The following is a 27007-nucleotide window of genomic DNA, read 5'->3' as shown; positions in this document are numbered from 1 at the left end:
AGAAGAAAAAGAATGCTAAAGACTTCCACACAATCACATCAAACCACGAGGGTGTAGATGCGGGTAAGTATCGTGAAATGTTTTTAGCAAACATATATTGCGTTCAAGCGTTTTAGGTCTGTTATAAAACAGGGGTTTCACCGTTGTTAGGAATGCCGGAATTTTCAAGAAGGAGTCAGCAACTTTCTATGATGTGTCAAAAAAATGCCGGAATTTTAGTTTAGGAGTATCTTTAAAAAGTTAAAGCTCTAAATTTCAAAAACGCGTTAATTAATTGAAATGTTAGTTAGGTACATCTATCAAATTGAGATGATTTAAAGCAATTGAAAACTTGGCTGGAAGAATTAGAGAATTGTCAGAAATCTTAGTTAAAATATGTCAGAAAAATAAAGAAGTATTGATTGGACCACATCTTGTAAAACGCCAGGCGATGTTTTTAATTAATGGAATATTAAATAGTTTTTCCTCTGCCACTTTCATTGATGAACTAAATCGGTTTAGCAGTAGCTGCAACTTAATTTTAAATACATAACTATTTTTTAAAAAGAATCACAATTGAGCTTTATAATTTTCAAATAATTCTTAACTAGCTGCTTTAAAGGCAGAAGCTTTCGCGATTTTTCGTATAAATCGGGAAAGTCAGGTCCCGTGGGAAATTTGATTTCTATGAATCGCGAAGTTTGTTGTGAAATATTTGTTTTTTAGTACACTTGTATTTGTACATATGTGAAAAAATACATAGTTATATCCATAATTTCGCGAAAGTTAACCCCGCAAAATATCCTAAATCGGTCAATTCGCGAAAGTTTCTACCTTTAAAGTACTAAGCATAATCCCAAGGGCTCGATTTGTTTACCATAAGACACTAAAAACAATTTGAATAATCACTGTCGTGTTTGTATTTTTGTCAAACAAAAAACAAAAATAAACGACAGAAATATTTTTTTTGCCTTTATTTAAAATTTTATTCATAGAGCCATATTTTGTAAAAAAAAAAACATGTGTAAAAAAATAATAAAAAAGAAAACTGCCAGAAATTAAGTAACATTCGACTGACTTCGACTTGGACTCTTTGGTCTTTTACCGTGATATGATACTGGCATAGGTAACATCGGACATATCGAAGTCAACGCTTCGTTTATCCTTGTTTTATTTTTACCCTTCTTGTCACTTTTTCGAGGAGAAACAAATCTTCGTTTTCCTTTTTCCTGCTCTGGTTCTGGTTGTTCTTCGTCAAATTGCGGAAACACAGCTGAATTGCCTAATAACACGTTAAAGGGTAGGGAATGACCCTGCAAGCTTTCGTACACTAAAGACAGGTGTCTATTCGATAGCGCGAAATCGGCCGGCGCGCTTTTTCTCCTCCCCTTAACCGTCAAAGACTCATAAGCAGAATCAAGTAATCGCCGGCTTTCGGTTCTGGATAAGTCAAGTTTGATTTCCTGCAATAAATTAAAAAAACAACAACTTTAGTCACAGAAGACCTACAATTTCGCAGTCTACAACAAAAGTCTACCAAATTTTCTTTTCACAATATACAGAGTTTTTTTTTCCAAAACAGCCATCCATGTGTAAAGAAGGCCGCTTTTCATGAAGGCGTTCTTCACTGCAGCTCCTAGCGTTTTACATCTGGACAAGCACAGTTAAGATAAGTGAAGATTCGGGCGTTTATAAGACAGAGAATGTATTTAACAATCAATAAAAACTGAGAAATCTCTGACATTTTCAATGATTATGTAACAAAAAAAGAGCAGACGTTTAAACTCTGGGAGTTGCGGCTGTTGTGTTCTAGCACGTCCTTACGTTTTTGTTTTACGTCCAATATCGTTTAGCAATGAAGAAACAACAACAACTAGGGAAAACTATTCACAAAAATGAATAGGCTTACCGTTTCCACCATAGGCTTTAAAATTTCCTTTTGTTCTGTATCACCTGGTGTGAGTGTGATTTGTTGCTTGGCGAGATCTTTTTGCGAACTTGCCAATTCTTCCTCAAATATGCAGGCTCTTGCATGGTTATCACTGGAAGAATTCGATCTCACATACTGTAGCATTAAATCTCGAAATTCTCGCTTTGATTCGTCTAGAAAATTAAGAAGAAAAATAAGACTTCGCCAGTTCGTTTAACTGGGTCAGCTCGCATGACATAAGCACCCCTTAATAATACCCGCATTTTCTGTGTGTGCGCGATAGAATAAATCGTGTAATCGGCCCACAAAATTTTTGTACTTGTACAATAACGAATGGTATATTTTTATTCTTTCGTCCACGCGAAGTAAACGAAGCCCGATTTTTTTAAATAGCCAATCAGCAAGTCTTTCACGGCTATCTAGATGCTGACGAAGGAACACAAAACGATCATACCTAGGTCATTGACAGGTAATTGTCATTATTAGGTATTTTGGAAAGCTGTGGTATTGATGATTGGAGGTCCCTTTTTGTCTTCTAAAAGTTTTTTTATATTTTTAATATTTGTTTCTTATATGTTAAGACAAATATATCATTTTTAGTCTTACCAATTTTTAGATTTTGGCTACAGACGTATATCGTAAGGAGCAGCCTAGCCAACCAGCCAGCTAGCTTGGAGTATTTAGACTATCCAGTTTATTAATAAAGTGCTTTTTTACGATTATATGGCGGAAATACCGACAACTCGGTAGGCGGGCTATCTCAATTATGCGCGGAAAACATTTAAATGAAGTACTCCAAGAAGGTTACAGGCCAGTTTCTCTAACTTTCAGTATTGACCATCTAAAGAAACTTTAAAATCAAAATATTATGCAGCATAATTTTCGCAAAGAATTCTTCTTGCTTCTTCTTATTGCTGCGGTTTGTTTGGATTAAAATCCAAAGAATTCTATTACATTCTAAAAAATAAAAACGACAAAATCTACGACATATCCAAATATATCTTTCAGCAAGCCCTCGCCAACGCCCAGGTTGGTATGTTCACACTGCTTCTAAATTTTATTTTACAAGTTAGAGATAAAATACTAAATATTTTAAATAACACGGTAAAATCTATGCCTTTAGAATTATTATAATAGCTCTATTTTCTTCCTATTATATCCTATTATATCCTATTATGTTTAGCCAACATTGTATTTATTAGTTATATTTAACAATCTGATTGGTGCTTTTTGGGCTCTTTTGGCTACTTATTTAGAAAGTAAAACTGGCGACACAGCTAGCTCAGGTTGGATGCAACAAAATTTTCAGATGGTTAGTTAAGTCTTTTTTATTAAATATTTGTGGTGTTACATGCTTGATTGAAAGTTTATAATATGATGAAGAGCAGGTAATACTTTTACAGTTAATGTTTGAACGTTCATAACAACTTAAAATAAAAATGATGGATGATTGTTTTTTAGCTTAACGAGACAACAACGGCTTAAATCATTTTGTTATTATGAAAAGCTTACCTCCCACTTTAAAAAAAGTATATCTTTTTTTGTTTATACTATGTTCGGAATTGGTAATTTAACATTTATTAAGTAACACTCGAAATAATAAAGAAAATATAAAGCCACATTTTACGTCATCTCCCGAAGGCAAAAAAGACCCCTTGATCATGTTGCCGCGAAACTCAGAAAAAAAAGAAGAAGGGTAAATTATTACAACTAAGTTTAATTGTGTGCGTGGACTTATTAACAAAGTTCTTAACGAGTTTAACACAAGATGAACACTTTCACCATATGTTTTGATCAAAGCTGGCAGAAAATCTGAGGCAATTCTCCGTCCATTTTGTCCTTGCGTTTGAGCATAAGCCCTGCGCAAATTCTGGCATAAGTGCGCGTTCCTCTGGACCCTTGGGACCAGGTTTTGTGAATTTAAAGTATAACTGCTAGATTGCGCCCGGCCCATTTTACAACTTAGACCAGTAAAGAATTTGTTTACAATCGGGACATAAGATTTGAACGACGAATATCTTGCTAACAAATCAAAATAAGTATAAAAGGATATTGTTTTCGAAATTAGTACAATACCGTGAATTAATTTTTGATTTTTAAATGGGAGGTAAGCTTTAAACAAAGTTGTTACAATGCATTTTTGGGACTTTAATGGCAACTTATTGGAAGAAATAGAAAGTATTGAGAAACTGTTTAGCTATGCTGAGTTACACCAGATGAAAGTATTTTAATTTAACCCCAACTTATAGTTCAATCTCGGAACTTTTACAAGAACTTATTCCTCTAATTAAATGATGGGCGACTCTTTCGGTCATGATAAGGTGACAAAAAATTGTAGCAGACCTGTAATTTTTTTTTGGCTAACGTTTTGTTTGGAAGAAATATATCATGCCTGCAAGTCCTGTATACTGGACTTGCGAAAAACCCTTTGGAACATCCACGAGAACTTATTCCGTAAAAAAGGAAATTTCTTACTAGGATGGCTTACGATAAGCTGTTGTTTTTATTTGAACCGCTGTTGTGGGAAATTATTTTTGGAATATATTGTAAAGTATACCTGTACTAAGCGCTTCACCAGGCGTGCGACGCTGGTTCTATCAGCTATTCTCTATAATACTTTGTTTGTACATGTGTGAAATCAAATGTTGCTACGTCATGACTTATGTTAACGCTACACTAAATATCGGCGCTAAAAATACGCATGACACAATCTGTAGCAGCGTTAGTCGAAACTCGCGCTCTGGTCAGGTTTTACAGCGTTTCGAAAAAATTTTTGCAAAATGCCTATAGCATAATACGTTTCGTAGTTTATTTATCTGGCTGTTAGCTAAGATGGTAGCCGTATATCTTAATCATGTAAATGTCCATTGATGTTGATCAACTGCAAAAATTAATTGCGCAAAAATGCAAAAACTTTTTACAAATCGTGGAATATTTTATCCCCGCCATTATGACAATAAACCTACCTAGCTGTTTGCTGACCTCCCGATATCTCTTTTCAAACTGCTCTGTTATTTCCAGTTGATTTCGAATTCCTTCGTCACGTGATATTAAAAGTTCCTTGTTGTATTTGATGACGACCTCTTTCTCCCGGCAGATCCGATTTCTTTCGTCGACTGCATTTTGTAATTGTTGCGATAAAAAGGAAACCTGTTCTCGATGTGTGTTAATATCATCGCAATACCTCCAAGACTTGTCTTTGTAAAAATCAACCGAATTTTTATATTGGTTTCTCTCGAGTTCTACAGTTTTCAGTTGGTGCCGTATTTTTAAAAACTCTTCCGATAATTCATCCCGTTTTCCTGTTTCGTTATCCCGTTCTTCTTGTAATAGACTTAATTTAGCGCTGAGAGCTGTCACTACGCTTTTAAACTCTTCCAATTTGACGAGTGCTTCATCTCTTTCCTCCGTTACTTTGGCGAGTTGAAATTTCAACGAGTGAATTTCTCTCTGATTAGACACATGCTTCTCAAGGACGTCTGTTTTTTGGTCCACTTTTTCTTTTAATCTCAAAGACTCGTGTCTCTGAAAATCATAATTCACAGTCAAGTCTTTGACTTGTTGCATTAAGTTTTTATGTTTCATCTGCATATCTTCTTGAAATGTTATTTTCTTTTCGCATTCTTCATTTAACGTCAGTAACCTCGCTTGCAGTGCGATGATGATATTACTTTTTTCAGAGTTGTCCTGTGCCAGTGCTTGACAGTGTAACAGAAGCTTGTTCATTTCCATGTGTTCTTGCGATTCCTCAATTTCATCTGAAGCTCTCTTAACTGCTAACTCGAAATTGAGTTCTTCAATGTATCTTTTTGAGGAACTCAACTCGCCAGTGGCCTCGATTAGTTTTTTTTCTATAATTTGCTTCTCTTTCATAGTTTTACTCTGCATGTAAGCCAGTGTTCGATATTGGTCCGATAGGTTGCTTAGTTCTTTGGCTAAAAACTCGCGATCATGATCTAGTATAAAATGATTAGATACAGGTTTAAATCCAAAGACTTACACTCAAAGAGAGTTGCACACAAGAAAAATGAGGCGCTTGTATGCAAAGTAATGGGACGCCTGCCATTTTTTAACTCTTATGTTGTGGTTTCCCGAAAGATGTCGCTTTGAGTGAAATCACACCGCATGAAATTAATATTGGTAAGGGGTAAGGCAATTGTATGTGCGATATTTGTGTTTTTTTACAAATATCCATATTTTTAACAGTGAAGGTTATTCAGTCAACTCTCCAATTAACGGACACTCCAATTAGCTAACACCTCCAATTCACGGACAAATTTCTTTGCACCGGCAAAACCACGGTTCAAACCTTACACGGAACTTTCTAAATAGCGGACAGTCTATTAGCGGACATTTTTATTTGCACGAAATAAACTTTGCCCCAAAAATTTCTTTCTAATTAGCGGACAGGGTAAAAAACAAACAAAAAAACAACAACAAAAAAAACAAACAAACGACGACACGTTACTTCATTTTAATCACTTCTTTTTCATATCATTGGTTAATTGAGTTCTCGTCCTAGGCCTTCACCCACTCGACCTTCTGTGGTCCTCAAAGAGTGTATGTAACATGAATTTCTAGTCCATATCCTGCCCCTCTGTGCTGTGTAATTGGGGAGTGTAAAAATTTACAAACTGCCTTGGAGAAGTTGGGTGGCATAGAAGAGCAAGACACGCGCTGCGGAGAAATGGAAGACAAATTTAAAATTAGCGGCCTCGGGCATTTATGTTACTGGACCTCTACTGAAAGAAGAAGCAATGCACATCAACTCATTCTTAGACCAACCTGGGCTGGAAGATTTTAGGGCATCGAATAGTATTCGCGAGAAACAAATATCTGGGGAGTCTCTCGACGTGTCAGAAACCACCGCAGAATCATAAATGGAGCGGTTGAGAGTGCTATGCAGAGAATATGATTTGAAGGACATTTGGAATATGGATAAAAGCAGTTGCTTCTTCAAAGCACTCCAAAATAAAGGACTTGCCAAAAGAGGAGAAAAACAGAGCATTTTGCGTAAGTTCTGATGGTGGGAAAGTTGGAAAACCAATCGTTGTCTGGAGAAGCAAAAACCTTCAATGTTTTCGTCAAGCAAATGCTGCAACAAAACTTACTCAAGTCTCTTATTCTTCGAATCCAAAGTCCTGGATGCTAGTTGGGATTATAGAAACGATTTTGGGGCAGCTTAACCGTCAAATGATACATTAGAGTAGAATTGCGATATTATTCTTGGATAAAGCAACAGTGCACCTTGAGCTTGATTGGAAAGTACAGCAACATCAAAATTGTGTTCCTTTCCAAGAATACTACCCCACGCCTGCAACCATTGGATGTTTGCATAATTCAAAGCTTTAAGGTAAAATAATGAAAAAAGCTTATGCGTTATGTGTTGGTTTGAATCGCGGATGACAGTTGTGCATCGGAGATTGCAAACGGATTCAACATTCTGCAAGCAATCCAATGGGCAGCGAATGCTTGAAAGGAAGTCTCTCGCGATATAATTAAAAATTGCTTTGCAAAATGTGGTATTGTTGCGCAACCGGCCAAAAGTGACGATGAGCTGGATGGAGAATTAGCTGACCTGCTTAAAGAGTTAACCAGTGAGATCAGAAAAGACAGTGACATGACAGCTAAAGAATACTTAAATTTCGATGATGAAACGCGCACGCCACTTCCCGCTATTAACTTCGGCGAAGTTGACTGGAGACCAACGTCAGTCGAAGCTTGTATTGAGGAATATGTTGCGATGATGACAGTGATGGTGGCGACGTTGAAGGAAATGGCGATGAGAATCTGTAGTAGAATCACATGTCAGCACACAAAAACCTTTAAAGCTGCTGGACAAGCGAAGACGAATGAGATTCCATACTTACCATCCGCAGAAAAATGGGAAGATTGACAAGACAGCACAAGAAACAATCTGTAATTAAAGATCTCTTTAATAAAGTATAAGAAAGGAATATGTGTATTTAATTTGTCTGTAAACAACCCAGCTAGTGCCTTGAATCCTTTTATAATAGCTCAAAGTAACCAGAGATCATTTTTGGGCCAAAAATAGGCAAAAAAGCGGACACTTCTAATTAGCGGATAAAACTATCTGCATCGAAGGTGTCCGCTAATTGAAAAACTGTTTTGATGCATAATGGTTTTCTTTGTTATTGTTTTTATTCGTCAAAAGAATAACAAAAAAAATATTTTATTTTTAAAGCTTAATTCCTCAACAAAACCATTTTGGCTGCGTACTTAAGAACTTTCATTTTCGGAGTTACCGCCGAAAAATCTTTCTACTAATTAAAGGCCCCAATATAAAATCCAAATATAATTTTTTTTTTCGTTTTCTAAGGTTAACAATCAACCAAGAAAGTCTACTTTTCAGACCTTCTTGGGAATGAGAAAAAAAGTATATGAGCGGTGAATCCGACTGAAAAGACGGACGCGGGGGACATACTTGATATGGACAAAGTTACTTTCAGGTTAACAATCAAAATAAAATTACCTGCCCACTTATTGCCATCACTGAAACCTAAAGAAAATAAACATTTGATTATAATCGGGAAAAAAGGCGCATCACATGGCTTCCAACCCAAAGTTCCATAAAACAGGAGGCACAACCTTTAGATTTTACTAGACCTGGAGAAAAAATTTCTGTTTTTGTACTTAAAAAATGTGTTTCCAGGGAATACTATTTTATCCTATATCTTTTAATTTGTTTCGAGTTGTTTATGTTATGTATGTTACCTCTTTTTCACGGTATACTCCGGAAGTAAAAATCCTTGTATTTTGGAGAAACATATATACGTGGTTTCACGTACATAACGCATACACTAACACGACAATCAACAAAAAAGGTAGCTAACCTAACGCCAAAGCGGACGGAAACAGAAATGCTGCAGGGCGAACTGCAAGTAGCTTAGCAACAATGTAAAACAAACAAAAAAAACAAAACAAAAAACAAACAAAAGAACAAAAAAAACAAAACAATTAAGCACACAAACAAACAAATAAGCCGAGTAAAAGCAACTTACTTTTCTCAACTGCAGCATCTTTTCCAGTAAACAATTTGTACAAGTAAGAATGTTCAAACTCCAACGCATCAACAAAGGTTTTATAAGCCCTCATACCGCGACATGCCAGCACATCTAAAAACTTCGCATTTTTTTGCTGTCGGCTGCTTCCAGAATTTAAAATAAGTTGACAATCTTCATCATCGAAGACTAGGTTACTTCGAAGGTAGCTTAACATAAATTGTCTATCCAAGTCGAGCGATTGAACTACATCAACGCGATTTTTCTCCAGTAATTCCTTATAGTTGTTTTCTTCCTCGTCTGCCATTATGATTTACTTGGTTGCGTCTCACAAAATACGCTACTTATCAATTTCACAGATACGTGTTTTGTTTTGGACTGTTGTTTGTTGTCGACACAACTTAACTCAACAAAAGCATTAGAGTAAAGTGGTTAGAACATTTAAACTACGTTCTCGCCCGCATTTTACAATGAAGTTAATTACTGCTGTATAAGCACTTCCGCTTGATTGTAAAAATATCAACTAACAACATCTAAGATGAAGAGCAAATGATAAAAGCATGTAATGTCATGGCAAATAATCATAAGTTGAGATCACGTGATTCGTCTTATGAATCAGTTCATATCGGTACGCGTTTTTTTACACAATTTTTAAGAACATGAGCCTCAAATTTTGCGGGAAAATAAGAACAAAATAAGAACAGACAACACAGATCAGGCTAAGAAATCTCCTGAGAAGATGATGATCGCTTGCTTTATTTGTCTTAAAATTGATCCTAAGTGTTATTTTGTAAGATTCTCAAAACACAAAGTAATATCAAAAATGTGTTTTCATAGCAGTGATTTAAATAACTGGAGAGACTACAATTAAAATCTCACAACTGCTTTTTGGATACACCAACTGAGATTTATAATGATAACAACGTAATACAAAAAACAGCGTTTTTAACAATGACACTTTTTTAACCTCTTTTAACTCACCAGGTATTAGAAACAGTACCATCACATCTTTACGATTTAAAAATCTCTAATCTTAATTCACCGAAGTCTGAATTTCATTAAACATTAAATACAGAATGTGAGATTAAAGGAGACCAAAATGAAAAAAAAAAAAACTAAAATAACTTCATATCTGGTCTGTATTTTATACCCATATATCGCCTAAGCTCCACATGCACTAAATAGGAAACTATTACTGTACACATACTGACCAGTTTAAATGTTGTGTTCTAAAATATAAAGCCGCAGTTATAAAAGACGGATCGAGCTTGCTTTGTATATATTTGTGTCAAAACCCACCAGTATCCGTTTAATAAATAACTTTGCGTGTGAACGTGAGTTATGTCGTGTTAAAGAGGCTGATAAAACAGAACAATTAGAAATATCTCATTCCAAATTCAAAATAAATTGACAACACTATCCAATACTGTGATTATTAAAAAAAATACCCAAATATTTACATTTTTGACTCGTGTTAAGGGAGTTTTTAAATATATTCTTATGTTTGATTTTCGCTTGGGGAGAGGCGTAGCTAATCTTTAAAATCACTTAGAAAGATAGAGTTACATAAAGATATAACATAGAAGGCGGTAGTACCGTAATTCCTCTTTTTAGCCCCTTCCCTATATTTAGTTGATTTAGCGTCAATGATATCTACATGCTGCAGATTTAATTTTTTCTCCCTAAGTTTTATTTGCAAAATATCTATGGTTCTTTTTCTTTACGACGGGCTTTTTGTATTAATTTGAAAAATAGATATTGTGTTTAAAATTCTAATATTTATTTACCCCCCTTCCTTTATTTAGCCCCCCTTCTATTAAGACCCGTCTAAAACCTCCAGAACCGGGGGCTAAAAAGAGGAATGACGGTATTCATGCTAATAAAAGCCTATAAATTTGTTTTGGCTTTTGTTCACAAGAGGACAGGATGACCTCAAACCATCCCATGAAAAGGATTAGATGCAATTTAATTATGAATTGTTAAAATCAATTGCGGAAAAATATAATTAACGTAGATTGAATAGAAAAGATAATATAAATAGAGTGGGACACGAAACTAAAAATTTTGTTCTTCACACACAAAACATTGTGGGTACAATCACGGAGGCTGCATTCAAGCATCGATTAAAAATTAATTCTATAATACTAATACATTGAAAAAATATATATTTTGTATAAAAAAACTCAATCCCTTATATTCATTTTACTGGATTTATTAAAAAAGAAAGAAAGAAAAAAAATACTCGAAAAAAACTCGACCTCATTCAGGATTGTGTTATGGGAACATGTTTTGTTTTTAAAGGCTTCAGAAAAGTTTCTCAAAAAAGGCATAGCATGATGTACAACGAACACGGCTGGGTAGCAATCTAATTAGAAAGCAAGCAAATAGCCTAGTAACCTAGGTTTCTTAATTTTTCTGGAGTTTACTGTTAAAATTATTAAGCATTTCTGTTAAATCACTAGTAAATGATTCTTAGTATCATACGGGATTTCTTATATAAACAAACGTGTAGCTAAATACAAAAATGATTGGTTCCATGCAATCTGAACAGACAGAAGATGATCGTAAGAAACAACTGGGATCAATTATACTAATGCGCAAAATGAGCTTTTTCCTGAATTATTTTTATTTGAAGAATCACCCTCCCTCACTTTTGTCACATTGTTATTTTCACTCTTTTCAACATGATGTTTTTCAGCCTCTTTCTCTTCTTCAACAGTTTTTTTGACACTAGTAACAGACTGCTTGTTGGTCTTAGATTGTTTCTTAGCATTGAAATCTGTTTTAACTGATGATTCGTTTTTAAGCTTCGATTCTTTTCTTTCTTTGGATGTTTTCTTTATTTTTTCAGTCTCCGACACTTTTTTACCTTTCCTTTTTCTTTTGTCAGGTGTGCTTTCTTCATCAGATGACGACGATGAAGACGATGATTGGCTGGAGAAACGATCACGTGTGGCAGGAGCAACATTACCAAGAATTTCACGTACATCAGCAATCTATAACAAATAGATGGGGCGCTGAAAAGACATTTTTCTCAACAAAACAAAAAACAGCTAATATTTCGCAAACGTTTTTGATTTAAATTCAAACTAGTACTCATGGAAAACTCGAGGCTTAAGTTAAAGCGTTTTGTGATGCAGTTCCAAGGATTAATTTGTTTTCTAGCCACGGTGTCTTTATATGGGACGGTTCAGAGGTTGACAAAAGCCGACAAATGTTTTAAACAACCAGTCAAAATTATAAAAAAGCTGTTATGGAGGGAGATTAAGCATATTGGACTTCAGAGTCAAACGCCGAAGGCTGCGGCAAGGAGCGTTTAAATTGAAATTGCATTCATTAATCTTTACCTACGTTCAATTAAAATAGGATGGAAAACAGAAAGTAGTTTGTGAGAAGAGGATACATATTGTTTTTATTGATTTATTGTTTGATTAAACCGGTCAATAATTAATTTTAGCGCAACGCACGAGGTATTAAGCTAGATAAAAGAAAGAAAAAATCATATCTCTTTAAATCATATCATATTTCATTATATTATTTATTTATTATTCATCATATTTAAATCATATCTCTTTAAATCACTTCTCCATCACCTTTTTAACGATTGGACCAAAAAATCAAATGCATTATCAACGGATCCAGTGAGCAGATACTTTGATGTCTGTGGTATTATATCAAGGGATACTAAAGCAGTTTGCGGTGTACCACTACACCAGAGGTTATTGAAAAGGACGCCTTTCTTATGGATGCTTATGGATGGATGTTTACGACAGCTCTTCTCAAATGTAAAGAGTGAAGCAAGGGAAAAACTGTTTTTACATTCTAATTCCCCTCTTAGTTGCATTCGTTTTAAATGGCTTTAAAGGCATGTGAAAGTATATAAAGATAAAATTTAATTGAAAGTGGGCAAAGATACCTACCAAAGATATTAATAAGAACATCAAAAAAAGCAACAAACAAAAAAACAAACAAACAAACAAATTTTAAATAGAGATAATTTATGCATATAGGTTTGAAAACGTACTGTAACTTTCGTTTCGCCCTTCTTTTCTTCTTTGTCACACAAATCTTTTATTTTTAACTAAAGGAAAACACATCTCTCAATGAGTTATTTTGGATTTATATTATTAGTGTTTGACTAATCATTGTATCCACATGCAACATGACTTGTTGTTGGCAATGGCTATTATAACGTACATGATGTAATCAATCTGATTTTAACAGTGAAGTAAAAATAACTTGCTGACTAAATGACAATCTTTTACAATAAGTTTCGCACTGTCATCGTATTATTTTGCATTGCGACATTTCCTCGTCAGTTAATTCAAACGTTTCTAAACCATCTTACTAATTTTTTTTGTAATCCCTCCATTCGTTTTTTCATCACCATATTTTCCACCATGTTCTTTGAAAAATTCGCGTCAACCAAAGACTGAAAAAAATTATAAATACACATCGTTAAATTAAAACACCATTTTTACGGCCAATTTGGCAAAAAGCATTGACTGGCGAACACTGCTTTTGCAGACGTACAGGGGCTTAAAATGCCCCACAGAATAGTTCGCTGGGAAAAACAAGTGAGTTTCCACATGTTCAACTAATTGCGTGGACTAACTGCTTGAGTGGACCAACTACTTGCGTGGCCAACTACTCGCGTGGACCAACTACTTGCGTGGACCAACTACTTGCGTGGACCAACTACTTGCGTGGACCAACTGCTTGCGTGGATTAACTGCTTGCGTGGACCAACTACTTGCGTGGACCAACTGCTTGCGTGGACCAACTACTTGCGTGGACCAACTACTTGCGTGGACCAACTACTTCCGTGGACCAACTACTTGCGTGGATTAACTGCTTGCGTGGATCAACTACTTGCGTGGATTAACTGCTTGCGTGGATCAACTACTTGCGTGGACCAACTTTGTAACGAAATGCACTTTGAGTAGGATTGTAGTTCTATTTTTTTTCAGTATTGAGAGGCAAAATTTGAGTTCTGTTGTCTGAAATGTATGCTATGATAAAAGAGGTTCGGTAAGAATTTATCAAACTCTCCATAACATTTTCCGAGGTACTGTGAGTGGATTAACCTTCTTGAAACTTTCATTCGACTCAACTTCACAGATATTTGCTGATTTGATGAAAAAACCGCAAAGCACGAACTGAATTTGATAACGGAAATCAGTAAACTATGTTTCGTGGAAAAGTCTAATATTTTTTGTTTAACGTATAGAAATATTTCTTTGTCGTGCAAAGATTGATCAGTAAGATCCAAATTGTATCATCTACAACCAAAATAAATCTTGCACTACTAACCTTTTTTGTTGCTTTTCCACCTTGACTTTTTCTTAGCGCTTCCGCCTTCATAATGTCACGTGTTGTTTGGCCCAATTTAGCGGCGTTATTGACCGGTTTTGCACGCCCTGGTTTCTGTTTACCCCAGATTTGAATAATCATAGGTTTGCTGGTCAGAAATGATAAAATCTGAAATAAGAGTCGATAAGAGCGCAAATACTTGAAAATTACATGGTGGAATATAAACAAGTTACATTGTGTGAGAGGTAGTTACCTTTTTCGAGCATTTGTCAACGGTTAGCTGTTTCGTATGTGCGAAAGTAACATCAACAGACTCACTTAAGATTTCTGTTTTTATATTCTCGTATGTGAATAAATCATATTTGCAGTATATATCCTACAAACACATAAGAAAACACGTCAAACGTATAAAATATATAAAGAAAACAGAGATCTTAACAATTTTGTAATTTGATTTGACGAAATCCCAAACGCTGTCGCTTTATTATTCTAGGTTTGTCTTTTACATTGGAAAAAATATTAAATTTACCCTCAGTTTACTTATTCATAAATGTGATCGTTTATTTTATTGATAAATTTTATTGACTAATTTATTCGTCCATTCATTTACTTATTTATTCATTCATTTATAGGTTACATCATTCATTCACTTACAGTGTATCGTTTAGGTAAGCCAGTTGCAGCCTTTATTATAACTTTGAAGTCAATTCTCTTCCCTTCCTGTAGATGAAGAAAAAAACTACATGCTAGTGGATTGTTAGGAACTAATTTTGGCAATTAACATTGTATGTGATGCTCCTACTGGTAACAAGGAGCGAACAAAATCAGGAGGGGGTGTGGGCGGTGGAAGCTATGCCTCACCCCTCACCCATTCTTGTCAGAGCCTCACGATTACAACTTTTACAGTAAATTTTAGAATTTTTGTTTTTTAACCAATCTGAGGTTTTAAATCTCAAGAATTTTCTAGGGCCCTCCTAAGTCATTTTATTGACACGAACAGAAAAAAACAGGTAACCAGCACGAATTTACTGAGGGAACTCACAAAAGTGGACAAGATTCTCGTCAGATCGAATATAAAAACAACTTACTTACCAATTCATCTGAAGTATCTAGATAACAATCTTTTTCGTGAAGTTCTGTACCATCTTCTTTACAGGGTAGAACTGAGACCTAAGTGTAAGAAACAACATTGTGAGCATCAACTTTGCTGTGTGTGGATACTACCTTCAAGGAATCCATTTTCGTGGCTGGTTGATTTGATAAGAATTGTATTTGTATATCCCGAAAGCCGTAGTTTTAAAAATATTATTATCCTATACTGACGTTACCAGTGTAAACGACTTTCTCAGTGTAAACGACTTTCTCAGTGTAAACGACTTTCTCAGTGTAAACGACTTTCTCAGTGTAAACAACGTTCTCAGTGTAAACGACGTTCTCAGTGTAAACGACTTTCTCAGTGTAAACAACGTTCTCAGTGTAAACGATTTTCTAAGTGTAAACAAAGTTCTCAGTGTAAAGGCCTTTCTCGGTGTAAACGAAGTTCTCAGTGTAAACGACGTTCTCAGTGTGAACAAATTCTTAAACATCTGAATAAATAGTTTGAAGAGATTTTAGGAGTTGATATTTTTAGTCCAAATTTTGGTTTATATATTAAGTTTTAAGAGATATTAGGAGATGGGGTCACCCGAAATAAGCACTTAGACTTTTTTTTACTTACATCCAACGTTCCTACGTGCGCACCTCGATAGTCAACCACAGGAACCGATACACTTAAATCAATCTATAAGAAAACGAACTTCAAGTTAAATCTTCTCTACTGAGCATATTTATAAGTTTGTTACACGAAATCAATATGTGTACCATATACGTGATGCACTTCATGAATATTTCACACACACCAACTAAACTTTCCGTGTCAGGCGATTCTAAAAAAGGATCGCGTTCGACAGGTACTTTCCACTCTTCCCCATTCTGAAAATCCTCAAACATCTCTTGCATGACATATTTTCTGTTAATGAATTTTTGTTTTGTCCAAAACCAAATGTAACCTGTGTCTAATTGGGTCACCTTTACAAATATCTAAAGAAAAGTAAATAAGGAGTAAATTAAGAAGAAAACAAAGGAAAGAAGAATTTTGCTTTATCATTGGGGTAGTCATGACAAACCTTTGCAGCCGTTATATTTCGAAGTCGCCTAAACTTAGACATAAAACCGAGAGAAAATCGGAGAGATGTAAGAATGCAATAAACAAGAACTCTCTTTAAAACCATTAAATTGATATCAATTTTTTTAATGCGTCATGTTTTCTAATGTTGTTGTTCTAATGTTTTCTAGCTGGAGTTTCCAGGGCGGTGCTAAAAATCGGTCTGGTTTCTGTAATATGTAATATGTAATATAAGATTTCTGTTTCTTCCTTCTTACTTCGTTCCGGGCATCAGATCTTCCTCTTACTTGACCGGACAATACTACAGCTTCGAATTGAACCTATGAAAGAATACAAAATAGGTGAAAAGCAAAGTGGACATTAAAAGACTCTAAGTGACATAAATAAAATTTAATAAGAAATATTTTATTTATAAACCTTTTTATCTAGTTCTTCACTGATACCATTCGCTTCGCTCACAGAGGGTAAAAAATCCGTCAAATCTTCCGTCAGAACAATGTCGTCTAAAAAAAAAGAGTAAAACCTTTAAAATTTAGAACATCAAAAATTCATGAAGAAACAATTTCAAGCTTTTAAGACCTTCAAGGTTACAAAGCACACATATACGCAAATAAAAAATACCGAGGTACACAATACGGTAAAATACCCAAAAATGGAAGTAGCTACTAAACTTGTGTAAACACTTCATCTTACTTCGAGTAGCAATTTTTCAGAACTAGATAGAAATGTTTTTAGTAGTATCCATATTCCAAAGATTTCAAGATTCCTTCTCAACGGAGAACATTCAAGGTTTCCAAACCCACCCAGTTTGACTTATAGGTTTTCCAAGTCCAGCAGACTTCTTCTTTATTTAGCTTCATTGCCCCACCCAACAATCAACCGTCCACCCACCCATCAATCAACCGCCCACCCATCCACCTACCTACGTCACCAAAGTTGCTTTGTGATGATTTCTTCATATTGACGCCACTGTTCTTCGCTATCTCCTCCTGCGCAGCTTCATACGAAACTTTAACTATTTCAACACCATCTGACTTCAACTTTTCCAGCTCTTCTGGATTTGCGAAAATATAAAGATGACTGGAACCAAGCAGTATTCTAATGAGATTAAAATCTATGATAATTTATGCAACAATTTTGGCGTGATTTATTGAAGAATTTAAAATTTGGAGGACTAAAATAAATGATTGTTTAAAAACTCATGTGAGTCAACAAAGTTAAAAAAATATTCCAGTTTATGTAGTATTTATAATTGGGAATTGGAAATAATAATTGGAAACTACAAAAGTATGCTCTCTACTAGAGAACATACTTTGTAGCAGTATGTTTGTCTGTTAGAAAATTTATTGTAAAAATATTCTTGTGCAAAATGTGTCTTGTTGGCCTTTACTAGTTCAGAATATGCTCTAGTGAAAATTGAAAAAACGAGCATCGGTGGTAATTCGAGGCTGGCCTTCAACAGCCAATAAAGGCAGACTATTGCTTTACTAATACAATAAACAGACACAATGGAACAGTCAGACAATTTTAATTTCTTCACACATTTTCTCTAATAAAAAATCGCACGAGTAGTTTGAATAATACATAACGAAAAATAATTTTTTTACCTATCATGATGGTGAAGCTCGATCTCACCAGTGACAGGTTGACCATTTATTAACAGTCTCGCATCCGCACATGCTCTTAGTTTGTACACCTTTTCATCAACGAATGAAATCTCGCCATGATCGGGACGTATGCTATGTAAAAAATATTTTCAGATAAATTTTTGTCACTTCTGTCTGACCATGTTCATGCTCTGACAAATAAGTCGTATTACTAAAGAGGGAAAGAATTCATCAGTATCATTGTACTTCGTTTTGTCAAGTCGCAAATTTCGTCAGTTTTACTGATCAAAAGTGTTCATAAAGGTGATTATGTGGTTAAATAGTGATCAAAAGGAGCAGATAATATTGTAGTCCAAAAATTAAAACAAACTTTGAAGAAAATAGAGGTTTATCATAAAAAGAATCGAATACACACTTGATTCCCAAAAGTGGGATATCGGGTTGTGGATCTTGACTGCTTTTTCCAATTTTATTTATACCTAAAAAATAAAAGTCAGTTAGAAGAACTTTATAATATTGCGTTGACAACTTCAGGCCCCAAACAATGTATGTTTCACAGGAATTTAAATTTACGGTAAGAATAATGTTTACATTAAGATTATACAATGCATGTCTAACGGTAAATATGCCAGGATAAGGAAATAACTAGCATTACCTTTCTTTAACAGGTGAACCACCATACCAGTCAACATAGGATCTGGGCTTAAGTTATATAAATGTGGTGTTGATTTTTTCTGTTGAATAAGTCGTCTCTCCTTCTCATCTTTTTCCTGAAATAAAAACAGTTTACAGGAACATGAGCCATTTTGATTGAAAATCAACGAATGTTATTTTCCTTAAGTCCTAGGAACCAAATTCCGACACTATATAAACTAGATACCAAATTCATTTAAATAAAAATGGAAAACTTATTAAACAACTTAACTGTGTTTTTACAAAGAAATAAAGAATATGTTAAGACAAACTGTATTTTCATTTTCAGCAGTAGCCAATTTTTCCTCCCATTTCTGCTCCATCTCCTTTACCATGCGTTCATTTTCTGCCATCTATTATACACAATATAAACCATAGCAACGGAGACAATAAAATCGTGACCAGATTGTTGACACAGTAACTAGTTGCTAAGAACTAGCGAACAAACAAAAAAGTAAACACAGTTAACAAATATATGATTAAAGTCTTTATAACATTGTGCACACTTTAAATTCATATTGCTGATGTGGTTGTAAAGAGAAAAAAATGTAAATATAAACTTATTGCATACCCTAGCAGCCAGCTCTTCTTCTACACGAGCTTTTATCTCTTGTTATATAGAAAAAAAAGAGACAACGAGGTTTGGAAAGAAAATATAATGCTCTTTTCATCGCTTATTGTAATTCGAAAATTATATTATAAAGAGTTTGAATTTTTGCTTTTTTACAAATATAATCTCTTTTTAATTGACGTTTTTAAAATTACCAAAGTAAAACAGTGGCAAATTCCTCTTCTAAGTAATCGCTAAGATCTAAATCGAAAGAAACCGCAAAATTAAAAACCAGCAGCATTTTTTATCGTTTTATCAGGCCATAGCGCAATTATACACAGTACTGAATAGGGGAAAAATTTAGTTTTAGAAAGACCATTTTTAAATTACAGAGTTTTATGAGAGAAATTAAAAAAGTGTAAAAAAATCCTTCAAATCTTTTATAAATATTACGTTATTGACTTGCTCATAAATAAATGCACAACCCGATCCTAACATACCTTCCTCACTCAATCCCGATTCGTCAGCATCGTCATCATCATCATCGTCATCATCTTCAAATTTTATTTTTTCTATTTTCCCTCCACTGGCTAACAATGCTTTTAATTTTTCATTTTCTTCTTGCAAATCACGAATTAGTTTCTCGGTTGGATCCTCATTAATTGTCGCTTTTGTTTTGATTTGCTTTGCACGATCCGCTGAAACATTAATCATCCGGAACTTTAATTACAACATTATTTCCTACATCAGACTCTTTCCATCTCGAACTTGCAAGGTACGAGGAAATTTATTCGAGATGAAAATTCAAGATATGGAACAAAGGGTGAAAATCTGACAAGAGATCAAATTATTGCTTGAGAAAGAAAGGTGTTGGAGATAAAGAGAACCCACTGTACCAACATGGGAATTAAAACCTTATACATAATTATAGCCTTTGTCCCGTCTGTTCAAAATGGTTGTGCTGCAGCCTTATTTGTTTTCTCGACAGAGTAATTTTATTTCTTCATGCTAACAGGCAAGGATAAAGTAAATGGCAATGGCCAGGATATGTACACAGGCGAAAAACGAAGGACCGGAATATGTATGTCAGCCAAAACCAATGGATTTTTCCAAAGGCTAGTTTTTAAGTCTAGTTTTTCTTTTAGGTTTTTATGTATTTTAACAATCTTAGATTATATCGTCGCCCTGCCAATAGTTACAGGAGTTCCTCACCATATCTCAATGTTGACAATGTTTCTTCGTAATTGATATCTGCAGGACTAAGAGCTGCTATCTAAAATGAAGTAAATATTACTCAACAATTTTATTCAAATATCAAATAGTACTTTTGTTGTCTTCTTACGAGAGAGACTGGTTTCTTTTTTCAATCTTGGTTTGAAAAAGTTTGATAAAATTTTAGTGATAGTTGGACTACTACTTTTAAAATAATGTGCAAATTAAATTTGTATACATGTCAAATAATTTATATTCTACTAATGTCTTTTCAAAGATAAAAGTTCCTTAATTTAACTTCTTAGAATCTGTTAAATTCAGCAAACTTATATACTAATAATACTAATACTAATAATTAATATTCAACTTTATGGAGTATACTTTTCTAATTTTGAAATATGCGAATGTTCTTTTAATTAATAAGTTGTACTTTTCATTTTCTTTTTTATTTCGAACAATTCACAGTATTCTAAGCCTCTTGCCTCTTATAAGCATTTTTTTTAAACGTTTAATTTGGCTAATTGCAGCAAAAAGAAAGAATGCATATAAAAATTTTAACAAAAAACTGATAACAAAAATTTGAACTGTTCAGCTAACACTTTAAATTGAAAAAGCTGCAATAAAATAGAGATTGACTAAAAACTAAAATAAAAAACAACAAGAACTAATCTACAATCTCGTTTCTCATGCTAGTAAAGAATTCTATTTACCATTATAGTCTTACTGTTTCCACCAAGAGCGTTTTTCAGCAGTTTTGTGAGTACAGAATCACGGAATGGAACTAAAAAGCAAACATTATTCAAACAGAAGAAAAGTTTAACAACAAGAATGCAGCACCTTTCAATGGAAGCTTTGTGTACTGTATCCAAGCTTTATAATTAGTTTTCAATAAGTTAGCTTTTTTAGCTTTTTTAATGTCTGTTTAAAAAGTCTGCACTGTGGCTTCAAGTGTCAATTCTTTAAGCTTTACTCAATGGAAACACAAATATCACACTACCTCTTACTTTTTTCCCTTCAGATCTTTCAGCTAACGCTAAATAAAGATATCACAAACAATCCTTTTAGATTAAGCAATATGCATGACAAAACATATTTACCTGAACACATTATGGCATTATTTAAAGTTTATCAAACTTTTATACCTGCTATACAATTGCCAAGGCTTGAAAGTGATTGGTTAATTGCAGCACCTTCTTTCAAACGATCACCTGTAGCTCCGGTAGAATCAGCTCGTTCACTTAAACATAAAGAATGAATGAAACCAGAAAGTATACACACATTGGCAAAAATAACACACAACTACAGATGCGGCTGCACTAACCTTCCAGCCAGATCAACAAGATTTACGACTGAAGATTTTGCCGTTTCTTCACCAGCAGCGTTTTTTACCTTCTGAATAAATGTTACACCAACAATTGTATGTGCACGACTGAAGAACAACAAACAGCATATGGAATGGTAATTGGTAGTGCTTGGCTCAATGCAATTTGTAATTACAATAAAGAACATAATAAACAAAATCAAACAGCACTAATATTACTAATCAGAATAATCAGAATTCAAAACATAAAACAATATGCAGTAATACAATGGATTCCAACAACTTGTTTTCAAAATTTTTTCATTTACATTTTGCATCAGATCAAATCTAGGAAAAGGATGTCACATGGGGTCATACACTACTATTTCTCTGACATATCATAGAAATTGCTGTTAATTCTAACTTTTTCCCAACATTTTGACACTATTTTAGAAATTCCTAATTCCTGAATTTTCCGTGGACATCCTGTTAATTTCTGATTAAAAGGTATATTCAAAATTTAGAACAACTATAGGTGCAGAGTTACTCAATTGTGAAACCAACATTCTATCACAACTTTAACATTTTTGGGAGGAATCCTCATTTATCAAAGATCATCCTTAGCCCAGGCTAACAATGCATTTTAATGAAAAAATGAAATCCAATTTAAATCTAAAAAATACACTGCTTGAATTCAGATGTATATTCTGCATACACATATACTTCTTGATTTTAGATGTATATTTTGTATAATGCACATAACTGAATGAAGTCAATTTAAATTTAAATTCCTTAAAAAGCTGATTATATTGCTCTATGGACTTTAGTGAATAGAGAGTAATTAATGAAAGACTTGTAAAAATAATGTTTTTGTTAAAAATGTTTTTGATGTTGCATATTAATTTAAACAATAAAGATTCTTTTTCACATTACCTGCTAGTAGCATTCATATTGGTGGCAGCAATTGTTCGATTCTTAGTTCCTTCCTCCATACGCATTTCAATATTAGCATAATCTTTGACAGGAACAACTAGGAGACCATCAGCATAAAAACCCTTTTTAGGATGTTGACGAACTTTTAACGATTTCTTTCCACCTTTTGGATTGAGTAGATCATGAACTCGTTCATTGTAGATCTCTAACATGCTGAAGACAACCTATTTTCAAAAAAATATATAATTTGTGACTGTCCAACCAGTTAATCAGTTTTTCCATGTTCAAACATTTTATTCTTTGTCTGGTGGTAAACAAAAAAATCACAACTGGGAGGCCAGAAAACCTTTTTTGCAATCTTCATAGGAAAACTGTCAATCCCAGGCCTATCAATAAGAAAATAACACCTGAGCAATAAATCGCTCTCCCAAGGTTACAATAATTTAAACTGGGCGAGCAATCTGAATAAATAGAATAAGTTTATAAACGCACAAAATCTTTTATATCTATCTTATCTTACCTTTTTTTACCTTTTTGTTGCAAATAAAAAGAAAGAAAGCATTGATTTCTATGTGAGTTGAATTGATATTGCTCAGCCAGACAAACTTTTTGTGCATTTGGGGGAGCAATTAAGTTTCTAATTTCCCAGAATTGGGTGAGCCTTTGCGTGAGCAAGAGCAATGACTCCCCCTTAATGATAGGCCTGCAATCAGTTTAAACATTTTTACATTCCATTTTATAAAACCTTTGTTGTTATTTCTTTTTATTAAAAAAGCTTTCAATGACACCTATCATAGGAAAACCTTTGTGTAGCATAAAAAGCATGACTAGCTAATATAGAAATAAGATCACTTGGACACAGAAAAGGCACAAAACACTTTTAGTCCTTTGTTGTTTCTTTGCAATAGCTTTGAATGCAAAATAGATTTTTTCTGGCCAACAGACAAAAAAATACCTTTTTAAATAAATATTAAAGAATGGCCTGATGAGCTGATTAAAAAACATTTATTGCATTTTTATTAAAAAATACTACATATATACCTCATATTCTGTACCATTCCCTTGTTGCTTCTTCTCAGAAATCTCTTTGAATAAAGTTTCACAAAAGCGTGGAACAATGCCTACAAAACAAAGAAGAAGTATGGAATGGTAAACTTACACAAACCTTGGCATAAACATCATTGAAGAAACAATGTATCCACAAACAAAACATACTTATGTATACCTTTGTTTGCACCATACCCAACTACAGACCAACTTTTTCCACTTCCTGTTTGTCCATATGCAAACAAAGAGGTATTGTATCCTTCCCATGCATTCTTTAAAATTCCAACACCAACATCATTAAAAACTTCTCTCTGGAAAAAAATTGTTGTTTTGTCTTTGGCTTTAAAGTAACATGGCATGTATTAGATACTGTATATACCATTTTCCTTACTGCAAGTTCCAAACTATAATATAGGACACATGCTTTTAATGCATATATATCATGGATTCTTTATACAAAATGTTGAAGTGTAAATATGTTTATACCATTTTAAGAGAGAATCTAATTATTTTCAAAAGAAACCCCCAAATTCATAGTTGTAAAAAGAAAACTAATATTTATTCTTACCTGCCCAATATATGAAGTATCAGGCTTTGGTGAAAAATAGCCATTATTCTCTTCAGTTGCTCCATCATGTGACCAGTAGCTGTAATCAAAGTTAAATTTCCGCACATCATCAAGATCATCAGGGTTGGTGATGGTTGTTGTTGTACCTGACATTTCCAATATGCAAACTGCATTTCTCTGTCTCTCACGCTTGTTCTGACAGTTTTTGTATCAAGAAAAACAAATTTTCCATGGTAAATTAACTCAAACCTTATATTTTTTAATAAATTGTACCAGTGAAATATTTCAGGAGATTCTTAGGAATAGCTTATATTTCAGGAGAATTTATTATGAAAGCAAATCAAGAATTCAGTAACAGTTCAAATCACCTTAAGAGAAGAATTTATTTTTTAAACATCTGCTACACACAAAAATCCTGACCAGATAACAAATTCTCAATTCTGTTGATTCGTGAAATGGATACAAATGGACGAACACGAACAGCAACTTTAACACTTTCTTCTCCAGACATTTTCTTAGTAAACTAAAAATAAAAAAGAAACAAAATCAACATAGCAAACCCACAAAGAATTTCAGGCAAAATTTTCCCTTACATGAATGCATAAAAGGTTGTACACAAAATAAACTTTCACAGTTCAACCAATTGACCAACATTTTTAAATTTTACAGAAGCACAATTTTCTAAAATAATTTGTTTGAATTAACATTTTGTAGGTAACTTGTTCCAAAATATTGTATTATTGCTGTTTTTACTCAATAAACTTGATAAAATTTTGTAAAAAGAGCCAAAGAATGCAGAGACATAAGTTTATTTCCATATATAGAAGCTTTAGTCTACACTGCATGGGAGACTTTAATACAAAGTCAAAAAATTATTTTGAGAAAAACAATTGCCATGATTACCACATTTTTACTTTTATATAATACTATTCCCAATATAAGGTTAATATTAAAACACAAATTAGGAACAACTAAAGTAATAAAAGTATAGATTAAAATATTGCATTAACAGTGTGATAGCATATTTTTCATATTAACATATAATTATATTCCCCTGATTTTATTATTTTGTTTTCTTTTCAGAACATAAACATTGCTTTGACCAACATTTCACATGTATATTTCAGGTGTAATATAAAATTTCATACTCAAATATATAAAATTCTCAAAGCACTAACAGCCTATCAATAATAATAATAAAAATTACATCAAAGCTTTTTACTGGTATAACATGGAACAAACTATTAAAATTTCAATACATAAACAAGAAAATCACAATCACAACATTGCATATATTTTGCTCATTAAATGAAACCTTTACAGCGCACATTTTCACATTGAGCATAAGAGAACTCTAGGTCTGTAAAAAATTTTGACTACTGCCAAATCTAGTGCTTTTCTTAATGGCAAAAATATTGTAATTGATACATTTCTTAACCTGCGGTAACAGTGCGTTTTAAGCCTGTTTAACACAACAAAAATCAAAATCTTTTCCAGTCAGACACAACTAGGGTGGATTCTCTGAAGTCACTTTTGTGACCTCACTTTATAAATAGTAGCATTAGCATTTACAATCAGCATAATAACTTCTTTTGTTCTTCATATCAATCAATTCCCCCAAATTTACAAATTTAGACTCACAAGGTCAACTTAAAATGCACCTTCAAACACAATTCTGTTTTACTACAGGTCACCCAGAGATATGTCATTTCAACAAATGCAAGGAAGCTATTTTACAATAAAGAAGTTCTGGCAAGAACTGCTTCTCTTAACCACTGACCACATATGCCATCTTTTGTTTACAAAGTATTACAAATGAAACGAGTTTGGGAAGTTTATTTTTGCTAATGGCTTAGACTGTTAAATTAGTTATATGTTATAGTATACCAATTCAATTTTTTTTGACCATTCCTAAAAAGATGGTTAATTTTAGGGTTCAAATAAACATCCAGTTACCTATGTTGGTCTGCACATTATTTACCAGTTAGGACATAACAACCTAAAAGAATATACTTATTATATTTACATAAGAGTTTACTTCAACCTTAGTGAAATTACTTCCCTTTCTGCTGCTGACAAACTTCTGTTTAAATGATACCTCTGAACTAAAACAGTGGAATTTAAGTAAAATAATACAAACTGCAAAACTTTAGTTTAAATTAGGTAAGGTAAAAACTTACGTGAAATCAACAGCATTTAACACATAAGATTTCACTTCGTCACAGATAAACTGAAAGCTTTATGTACGTACTGCCTATTATGCTACCTATTTATGCTATGCAACGTGGTTTTCAGAGTTACGTCAGGAAGCAATTTGGTAAATGTCACACTAAAGAAGAAAAAATTGATAGATGCATGCATCCCTCCATGATTGTGAGATAAAAACAAAATCCGATATTCAATCATGGGTTTTTCCTGACTGTCGTAGGTGCACATATTTCACTATTTTTGGCTTTCTTTACTCTTTTAAGGGATCAGTATTGAGTAATAAAAAACGTCTACCACATAAAAAATACATAGCTAGCTATATATGAAAACCCACAGCCAGGCCGAGGTCAAATGATCAGTAGCTTTTAAATTACTTCTAAAAAAGTCATGTTTTTAAAGAAAAAAGTATTACTTATAAACATATTTAAAATTCTATTAAGCTAAATATATATAGAAATTCTCATAATTTTTAGCCAACAAA

General features: G+C 33.6%; 2 protein-coding genes across 3 annotated transcripts; both read right to left on the bottom strand.

Annotated features, from left to right (window-relative positions):
- Positions 1-925: 925 nt before the first annotated feature.
- LOC130622022 (caspase recruitment domain-containing protein 11-like) lies at positions 926-9397 on the bottom strand. The gene is made up of 5 exons (XM_057437415.1): positions 8932-9397; positions 8403-8429; positions 4876-5865; positions 1889-2082; positions 926-1442 (listed from the first exon to the last, which is right to left on the bottom strand). Exons 1-5 carry the CDS (start codon positions 9236-9238, stop codon positions 1038-1040), a joined length of 1923 nt encoding a protein of 640 aa, XP_057293398.1. The 5' UTR covers positions 9239-9397; the 3' UTR covers positions 926-1037.
- A 909-nt stretch (positions 9398-10306) lies between these two features.
- On the bottom strand, positions 10307-26293 carry LOC130621889 (kinesin-like protein KIF28P). Of its 2 annotated transcripts, XM_057437259.1 has the most exons (29): positions 26275-26293; positions 24782-24841; positions 24319-24513; positions 23929-24061; positions 23745-23824; positions 22704-22927; positions 21792-21899; positions 21613-21707; positions 21468-21503; positions 21181-21251; positions 20471-20531; positions 19759-19956; positions 19280-19317; positions 18981-19061; positions 18671-18785; positions 18431-18494; positions 18016-18147; positions 17331-17506; positions 16826-16911; positions 16666-16728; positions 16105-16323; positions 15962-16024; positions 15337-15414; positions 14899-14964; positions 14498-14620; positions 14245-14412; positions 13280-13363; positions 12956-13012; positions 10307-11927 (listed from the first exon to the last, which is right to left on the bottom strand). In XM_057437259.1, exons 2-29 carry the CDS (start codon positions 24827-24829, stop codon positions 11517-11519), a joined length of 3273 nt encoding a protein of 1090 aa, XP_057293242.1. In that variant the 5' UTR covers positions 24830-24841; positions 26275-26293; the 3' UTR covers positions 10307-11516. The 2 variants fall into 2 exon arrangements, with proteins under 2 accessions (XP_057293242.1, XP_057293241.1); XM_057437258.1 differs by lacking the exon at positions 26275-26293 and having other exon boundaries at positions 24782-24892.
- Positions 26294-27007: the final 714 nt, after the last annotated feature.

This window comes from Hydractinia symbiolongicarpus, chromosome 12, assembly GCF_029227915.1.
Source record: "Hydractinia symbiolongicarpus strain clone_291-10 chromosome 12, HSymV2.1, whole genome shotgun sequence".
NCBI classification, from domain to species: Eukaryota; Metazoa; Cnidaria; class Hydrozoa; order Anthoathecata; family Hydractiniidae; genus Hydractinia; species Hydractinia symbiolongicarpus.
This window is presented reverse-complemented; position numbering and strand designations above follow the sequence as displayed.

Excerpts from the sequence above, each read along its gene's own strand:
- LOC130622022 (XM_057437415.1), bottom strand. The coding sequence starts at position 9,238 with ATGGCAGACGAGGAAGAAAACAACTATAAGGAATTACTGGAGAAAAAT. Across the intron at positions 5,866-8,402 it reads TGATGGCAATAAGTGGGCAG|ATCATGATCGCGAGTTTTTA; the intron begins GTAATTTTATTT and ends ATTTTATACTAG. Across the intron at positions 1,443-1,888 it reads TAAAGCCTATGGTGGAAACG|GAAATCAAACTTGACTTATC; the intron begins GTAAGCCTATTC and ends AATTTATTGCAG.
- LOC130621889 (XM_057437259.1), bottom strand. The coding sequence starts at position 24,829 with ATGTCTGGAGAAGAAAGTGTTAAAGTTGCTGTTCGTGTTCGTCCATTT. Across the intron at positions 20,532-21,180 it reads GAAACAGTAAGACTATAATG|ATAGCAGCTCTTAGTCCTGC; the intron begins GTAAATAGAATT and ends ACTTCATTTTAG. Across the intron at positions 16,025-16,104 it reads TGAAGTGCATCACGTATATG|ATTGATTTAAGTGTATCGGT; the intron begins GTACACATATTG and ends GTTTTCTTATAG.